Source organism: Manihot esculenta, chromosome 8 (genome assembly GCF_001659605.2).
Source record: "Manihot esculenta cultivar AM560-2 chromosome 8, M.esculenta_v8, whole genome shotgun sequence".
Lineage (NCBI taxonomy): Eukaryota > Viridiplantae > Streptophyta > Magnoliopsida > Malpighiales > Euphorbiaceae > Manihot > Manihot esculenta.
The window spans coordinates 30,644,307-30,652,558 of NC_035168.2; the positions used below are offsets into that span (position 1 = coordinate 30,644,307).

At 42.6% G+C, this 8,252-nt stretch overlaps 1 protein-coding gene across 1 annotated transcript; it reads right to left on the reverse strand.

Moving 5' to 3' along the window:
- Positions 1–2,141: 2,141 nt before the first annotated feature.
- Positions 2,142–3,536, reverse strand: LOC110621528. The gene is made up of 3 exons (XM_021765804.1): positions 3,393–3,536; positions 2,815–3,308; positions 2,142–2,736 (listed from the first exon to the last, which is right to left on the reverse strand). Exons 1-3 carry the CDS (start codon positions 3,534–3,536, stop codon positions 2,142–2,144), a joined length of 1,233 nt encoding a protein of 410 aa, XP_021621496.1.
- Positions 3,537–8,252: the final 4,716 nt, after the last annotated feature.

Below are 8,252 nucleotides of genomic sequence, written 5' to 3' on the forward strand. Positions count from 1 at the left end.
AGAGCTATCCTCCAGGGATTAAAAAAGCGGCTGGATGGGGCAAAGGCAAATTGAGCAGAGGAGCTCAACAGCATCCTGTGGACACTCCGAACTACCCCTAGGACGTCCACTAAAGAGACGCCTTTTGCACTCACATTTGGTACTGAGGTCGTAGTCCCAATTGAGTTACAAGTCCCTACACATCGGGTCCAGTTCAATGACGAGAACGCTAACAGTGATAAACTGAGAAGTAATCTGGATGCCTTAGAGGAAATTAGGGAGGAAGCTCAAGTTCGTACAGCCGCTTACCAAGAAAGAGTAGCTCGTTATTACAATCAGAGGGTCAGAGAAAGAAGCCTGAAGTTAGGGGATCTGGCCCTGAGAAATCTGGAAGCTATGGAAAAAAGAGCGGCTGTAGGAAAGCTCGCACCGAACTGGGAGGGCCCGTTCAAAATAGTCAAAGTGGTCAAACCAGGGGTATATTGAATTGAAGACTTACAGGGAAACTCTGAGCCTCATGCTTGGAATATCTACCATTTGAAAAGGTACTTCCCCTAAGATATTATCAAATGTAAAAAGATTGATCGTATTTTAAAAGCATGGTAATAAAATAGACGTGGTTATCGTCCAATTCTTCATTTACCATAACTTACATTTGCTTCCATTGAAAGAAATAGAAAAGAAAAATAAAATAGGCACAATGCCCAAATCTTGCGCAAGACCTCGGGGAGGTAGGTGACCGGGATCCCCAAGATCTCCCGGTGCCACAAAACCGAACTGAGATGACGAAGAGACAGTAAGGCCACAGTGCCTGAATCTTGCGCAAGACCTCAGGGAGGTAGGTGACCGGGATCCCCAAGATCTCCCGGAGCCACAAAATCGAACTGAGATGACGAAGCGACAGTAAGGCCACAGTGCCTGAATCTTGTGCAAGACCTCAGGGAGGTAGGTGACCGGGATCCCCAAGATCTCCCGGAGCCACAAAACCGAACTGAGATGACGAAGCGACAGTAAGGCCACAGTGCCTGAATCTTGCGCAAGACCTCAGGGAGGTAGGTGACCGGGATCCCCAAGATCTCCCGGAGCCACAAAATCGAACTGAAATGATGAAGCGACAGTAAGGCCACAGTGCCTGAATCTTGCGCAAGACCTCAGGGAGGTAAGTGACCGGGATCCCCAAGATCTCCCGGTGCCATAAAACCGAACTAAGATGATGAAGCGACAGTAAGGCAACAGTGCTTGAATCTTGCGCAAGACCTTAAGGGGGTAGGTGACCGAGATCCCCAAGATCTCTCGGCGCCACAAAACCGGCCTGAGATGACAAAGCGACAGTAAGGCCATAGTGCCTGAATCTTGAGCAAGACTTCAGGGAGGTAGGCGATCGGGCTCCCCAAAAATGCCCCCGGCACCACAAAGCCGGGCTGAGATACACAGATCTGAGCTCGGATAAAGCAAGCGAGAGAATAACCAAGGCCAAGGGAAGGCAAACGATAGAATAGAGGTTACAAATCCTCCATGACCCAGGCAAAATAAATTAAAGGCACAAAGCGGTGAATAAAACCATGGATTCAGTCCTACTCAACACAGGACGGAGAACAAAACATGGGAGTTAAGCCCATCATATTAAAAGGTACATGATCTAACTGATTGTTATTTTGCGAAGGCTACACACCCGAGCTCGTATTAATGAAGTAACGAAAGAAAAATGAGGATGACCTTGCGAGAATCATGAAAACTTGTGAATTAGAAGTTCAGTCAACTGTTAAAAATTGAGCTCGAGGTAAAGACCTGATATGGTTGAACCCTTTGGGAGATTAAGTAAACGTGAGGCTTAAAGGTTTTTATCCTTAAAGCAAATCCAGCTCCGAGAAGGCTCACAGATAGGAATGCCTTTGCAAAAATTAGAAAAACTTATAAGTTAAAAGTTAGTTAATGGCTGAAGTTCCAGATCGGATTAAGTTAAGAATGAAAAGATTGACTCCCTAGTATAATTAGTCCCTGAAAAATGAATGGGCGATTTAACAAGTTTATCCTTAAGATTAACTTTTTCAGATTAAACTACTCAGAAAAACTAGCAAAATAAACAGCAAGAACAATTCAAACACATAAGCAAAAATTAGATTTCATTAAACAAAAACAAAATTACAGCCTATTCTAAGCACCTATTCTACTGAAGGAAAAACTGTCCTTAAAGGGCTCACGCGCCTGGGTACATTTACATTATCTACACTATCACCTATACTACTGTCTATGGGAGGCTCGGAACCCTTTTGCTCAGACCCTCCAGTACCCACAAATGGCACAATCTCCCGCCCCTGAGGCCCAGCATCTTCGGCAGCCTTGTCGTCCCTCTCCCTTAGCTCGGCATCTGCCTTAGGAGGCCCAGCTGCAGTGCGATGAGCTCCTTTGGGCAAGGGCATGTCATCCTCCCCGTAGAGCACATCTTCACCATCAGAGTCCACCTCAGTAGCTCGGAGTTCAGCCAACGGGGTGGAAAGGGCATATCTGGCAGTCCTTAAGCCCCGATTGAAACCAGAGACGAATATGCGGAAGCCTTTGTGCCATATGGCATTCTTCATCTCGTCGGAGGCTTTGTATACCACAAGTCGCTCCTTGCAGGCCTCAGCTATCTTGGTCTTTAACTCATATGAGTCCTTGTAAATTTGGAGATGAGCTTCACAGGCCTGTTCAATCTCTCTCTTCAGCTCAGCCGACTCTTTGTACTCCCACAGGCGCTTTTCACACTCCAGTTGAACCCTGTCTTCAGCGAGCTTAGCGTCCTCAAGCAGGGCTAAGCATCTCTTCCTCAGAGCCTCGACCTCTTAGCTAAGGTACTGATTTTGGAGTTTGGTCGTCTCAGCCTCTAAGGTCAGGTCTTTAAAATTATCAGCCTGCTTGACCAGTTCCTGCTCGAGAACCACTACCCGAGCCAGGGCTTCCTCCCTTTGGGCCATCACAGCCTCACAATGAGCTTGAGCTCCCTCAAAATCTGCCTTTAGCAACTCGTGCTGATGCTGGACCTCTTCCTTCTGGCGCGTGGCCTCGTCCCTCTCCTTCCGGACCTCCTCCAGGGAGGACAGCTGCTCCAATGCTTTATCCCGACTAATCTCAGCTGCAGCTGCCCTCCCATCAGCCCTCTTGAGGGCCTCCAGCGCAGTAGATAGCTCCACCTGGAGGGACTTGGAGTGCTCTTGTGTAGCCGCAAGATTGCTCCGAGCATCGCTAGTCGCTGACAAGTTCTCCTCGAGACGCGCCTCCTCGATACGGCGATCCACGGAGTCCTTGAGAGCGCGATCTCGGGCATCTATCTCCATGAAAATGCCCATTGCCTGACAAAAGAGAAAATAAATAAAGTCAGAAGGTAAAGAAAGGTAAAAGTAAATTAAAACAGAAAAGGAACCAGCGCGAATTACCATCAAGAGCATCTCCCTGGTAGTATCCCCAAGCTGCTCTCTAGACCAAGATCGGAAGGCCACCTGCTCTTGAGTAGAGCTAGCCAAGAGGCCAGTGAGAGCCAGCAGGCGAGGATTCGAAGCCTCCGCGACCCCACCAAACATCCGCTCTCAAATTATTTCTGCGACCACGTTCGCCGAGGACTAATGGGTGATGTCCTCTGCGTTCAGGATGTCATTGTCAAGGGCAAAAAGCAGGGGCACCACCGAAGTCTTCTTCTTCTCGAGCGGAGGCAGAGCTAGTGTAGTACGTCTGGAGGCTCGGGATTTCTTAGGAACTGGGACAAGAGCGTCAGAGGGAGGAGGACGCTTGCTCCCAGCCCCCTTTGCAATGCCTTCGGGGGCAATCGATGACTTCTCCTGAGGAAGGACCTCATCTACGGGTTCAGACTCAGCTCTCTCCATAAGGGTGCTCTCGATGACAGGAGTGCCCTCAGTAGCAACTCCCTGAGCACCCTCATCCACAGGGATGACCCTCACCTCGCCTTCGGGAACCCTATCATCAGCTGGGATAATCTCCATTCCCCCTTCAGGAGCCCTCTCCTCAGTTGCGGGGTCTCAAGACTCTCCTCAAGAACATCCCCAGAAGGCAAGGCAGATTCCATCCTCACCAGATTGGTGCCCTCAACCGACCTGGAGGCGAGCCCTGGAGCCTCTTCCACTCCCTCAGTAGAAGCCCGTTGAGACCTGAGGGCTTGGGAGGACTGAGGAGCCGAGCTCGATCTGATGCAGCTAGATGGCCTGGAAGACTTGCTACCTCGGGAGCTCGACTTGGAAGCTCGAGAATGAGCTGGGGTAGGAGGCCGACTAGCCGACCTGAAGGAGATGACCTCAGCCACCCTCTGAGTAGCCTCTCCCACTGATCGCCCAGCTAGGAGGGCGTCTAACGCAGCATTCATGCTCTCCCTAGATAGCGTGAAGTTCTTTGGGGGCTTGATCTGGTCCATTTTCGCGCCGGAAGCTGCAAAGATTCAAAATCAGAACGAATTAGAATAGCCCTTAGTAAAAATCATGAAGACTAAACAAAATGATTAAATCAAATAAAGTACATGCGTCCTTGATATCCCGGAGATTAGACGCGAACATACACTTTTTGACATCATACTTCTTCTCAACAGAAGTCAATCGAATGAACTCGACCTGCTCGGTAAGGCTCAGCTGAGGCAGGTCGTTGCAACCCAGAGAGACATCTTTCCAGTCGAGATCCACTCCCCAGGATAGACCGGAGTCTTTTTTCAACTCCACCATCACAAAACTCTCTACCCAGCCCTTTATGGAATCTTTATAACCCGTGAAGTTAGACAATCCACCACGGGGGGCAAAGTAGTAGAAGCACTGACTTGCCCTGACAAGACGGAAAAAGGTCACAAACAGACGCGCCGTGGGCGTTAATCCCCAGCTCAAATAGATGGATTCGAAAGAACACATAAATAAAATGGAGTTGGGAGATAGCATCTGGGGGGTTATCTCGAAGTACTGGAAGACCTCGATAAAGAATGGAGTAAAGGGTAAAGTTAGACCGTAGTCTCGTTGTTTGATAAAGAAAACTAGACTGAGATCTTTTTGGGGATCTATCAGGCCGGAAGGAGGAGGATCAGGAAGAAAATCCTCTCGTTCCGGTAAGGAGCCCGAATATGGTAAAGAGGAGTGTCCAAATACTTCCGAGAAAAGAAGTTGGTCAAGGTAGATGGGGTAATGCAAGACTCAAGATTAAAGACCTCAGGAAGCTTTGGGCCTTCCATGGTAAAAGGAGAAGCGTACCTGAAAAATGGTTAGAGTAGGTGAACAAAGCGAGCAAGACGAACAGAGAGCAGAGGAAAGCAAAAGTTTGGAGAAGATAGAGAGAATTTGAAAGTTTGAAACAACAATGAGACAAAGAGGCGTTTTGAGGAAACTGTCCTTGGGCGGCGCGGTCATGATGACTCTCGGTATTTACCCCTCATCAGTCGTGCAATAACTGATGAGAAGGTAAAGGGGCAATTGATGACCACTGGATTTCACCCCTCCCCGATCTGAGGCCTGGCCCATGATGACGGCCCATTACTTGAAGGCTCTTAAGCCTCCCGCATGAGCCAGCTTCGGCCCGCTTGACCTGAAGACTGGACCCCCCTAAAGCCTCTCAATTGGGCCGGCTCAACTCTTTCGGCCCTAAAGTCAGACCTCCCTGGGCTTAGGCCCTACTCTCACCAACCAGTCCAGCCCGAAGGAGAAAAGGTAGTCAGCCCATTCACCTAGTGGGTCCATCCGCATGTGTGCCAGAGGAGAATTAAATAGCCGTTACGCATGGAGCAGAGATCTGATATTCTCGTACGTCCGTATCCGTATGGCAGAGACAGGTGGCCCAATGGCAGTGAGGCCGTTACACGTCACTAGCAGACAAAGGAAAAGAATAAAAGGAGAGGAGTACCCTCCTCTCAAACAAAGCTTACATAACCCTTATAAAACCCGATTTCCTGAATCTCAGATTATCATACACTAATTCATTTTTCGACGTCACATTTTTTTTTATCGCTAACATTAGGATACACACAATCGCGACAATTTTAATAAGATTTCTTGATAATATATAAATCCACACCACCCAAAACCATATATTAATATCACCTGTAATAGAATGAAGTTTAGATTTAATATAAATACAATTCATCCACCAATACATTTTAACTTATTAATGATTTAAAATAAAATAAAAAAAAATTATTAGTATTCAAGTCGTCTTAAAATTGACAAGTAAATCCTAATCAAAATCATTTATACCAAAAAAAGGTTTATAATACAGTAAAAATATGAGGTATATGGGATTGTTAGATAAAATATGTAATGTGAATTTATTAGAGCTGAAATTATGATAATGAAATTGAGGGATTGAGGGATTGAGGTCCATCCAAATAAGTTTCCCATCACTAAAAGAAACCAAACTATTTGCTAAATGATGAGTAGAGATTGTAAAGTCTAATATCAAGGCCAATAAGTTAAATTTAGAATTGAATTGGTTAATTAATTTTGAGTTTTAAATCGGATTATAGCTTTTTAAAATTAAAATTAAAATTGAACTAAAATTTATTGATTTGAAATAATAATATGATTCGATTTTAATTTAATTTAATTTTAAATTTTAAAAATAAATCATCTAATAAAATTATGCAGCTTAAAATTAATATAGATAAATTGATTATTAAATAAATTAAGTTTAATTTTATTTATTTTTTTTACTTGTATAAAATATTATTTGCAATTAAATGTAATATTATTTTATTTATATCTTTCTCGCAACATATTATTACTGTTTGATTTCTCACTTATTATTATTTTTTTATTTCTTTTTTATGCATAAAATTATTATTTTTCTCGATTTAATTTTTTTTTCTACTTCTCTTATAACTAATTTTTTTCATCAGTATATTTAGATGAAATGAATGTAAATTTTATAAAATAAAGGAAAATAATGGAATGAAAGGTAAGTATTAGAACTTTCTTTCTCAGAAAGCCTTCATCTTAAATATGAAAGTTATTTTAAAAGTTTTTATTTTAGCTCATAAAACTTTTCTTCAAATATACATAAGCTGCACCCATAACCTTTAGATGAAAAAAAGCTAATTGATTTGAAAAAGTTAAGTTTTTGTAAAATATTGTGATTTTATTTTAATATTTTAATTTTAATAATTTAAATTAAAATTAAAATTATGCAAAGATTTTATTTTAATTTAAAATTTCAATTTAAAAACATGTATCATTACTGACATGGCTTTCAGAGGTCAATTGACTTTTTTAAATTTGGCTTTTTTAGATGAATTGGAATTTTCAATTATTTTTTTTTGAGGAGTGAGGAATTTCTAATTATTGGCTTGCACAATATCCAGTTATGCAATTCAAATTATTTTATTAACTAAGCCAATTTCATTTTCTTCATGCTAAGGACATTAAACAGTTAGGCTCAAAGATATCATGTGTGAACACAAAGAAGAAAAAAGGAGAAAAAAAATTATTAAAAAATGAGTTAACTCTAATGTTGAACCATTTGGAGTTGGGTCATCTATCATAATTAATCAAGTCTACATTTGTCAAAATAGTAGTTGTACGAATTTAGATTTGTCATATCCATATACCCAAACAAAAATATACAGCGAGAGTAGTAGTTTACTAGATGTCATTTACTTTTGCGATTTTTTCAACCATAATCTTTTTAGTTGTATAATTTTCAAATCTGTCCATTTTTGTGATGTTGTGTTTCGTTAGGATTTGTTTCGATTTCAATCGATGACTCTCGATATGATCATCCGACTCTGCATTTAGGTGGAGTAGGTTCGAAGACTTCACCTAAATTTTATTTCTTTATTTTTTTTATCTATTTTTATTTTGTATCTTAGTGAGTCTTGAAAATTGTGTGATGGATCTAGTTTTCGTTGGTGGTTCTAGGACGTGGTCGATGATTTTCGACTCTGAAGTTTGGATGACTCTATTAAAATTGCTTCATGACTAAATGAGACTGAGAATACCATGAGCCGGTCTCTCTATGCGATGAACGGTGGCAATGGCTCTACTGGCTTGCGACAAGCGACGCGAATGGTCCTCAACTAGGCTATCGATCTTTATACATCATGATGGTGGCGGTTATTTATTCTTTGTCTTTGCCGTTTCTTTATTATTTGTCTTTGCCGTTTTGAGTTTGTTTACTTTGCTTTGACATACAAAGACTGACTGGCATCACGTTGAAATTTATTCCGCTTGAGTAGGGATCGTCGGTGTTATCAACTCTAGGTTGGCCATCAGGTTAAGCCTATGAGTGAGGGATTTCCAATTATTAGCTTGCACATATCCAGT

What these genes read in the sequence shown, in the direction of transcription:
- LOC110621528 (XM_021765804.1), bottom strand. Translation starts at nt 3,536, where the DNA reads ATGTTTGGTGGGGTCGCGGAGGCTTCGAATCCTCGCCTGCTGGCTCTC. An exon ending in CCAGGGAGATGCTCTTGATG is followed by an intron (nt 3,309 to 3,392) that starts GTAATTCGCGCT and finishes CTCTTTTGTCAG; the next exon opens with GCAATGGGCATTTTCATGGA. An exon ending in ACGACCAAACTCCAAAATCA is followed by an intron (nt 2,737 to 2,814) that starts GTACCTTAGCTA and finishes CGCTGAAGACAG; the next exon opens with GGTTCAACTGGAGTGTGAAA.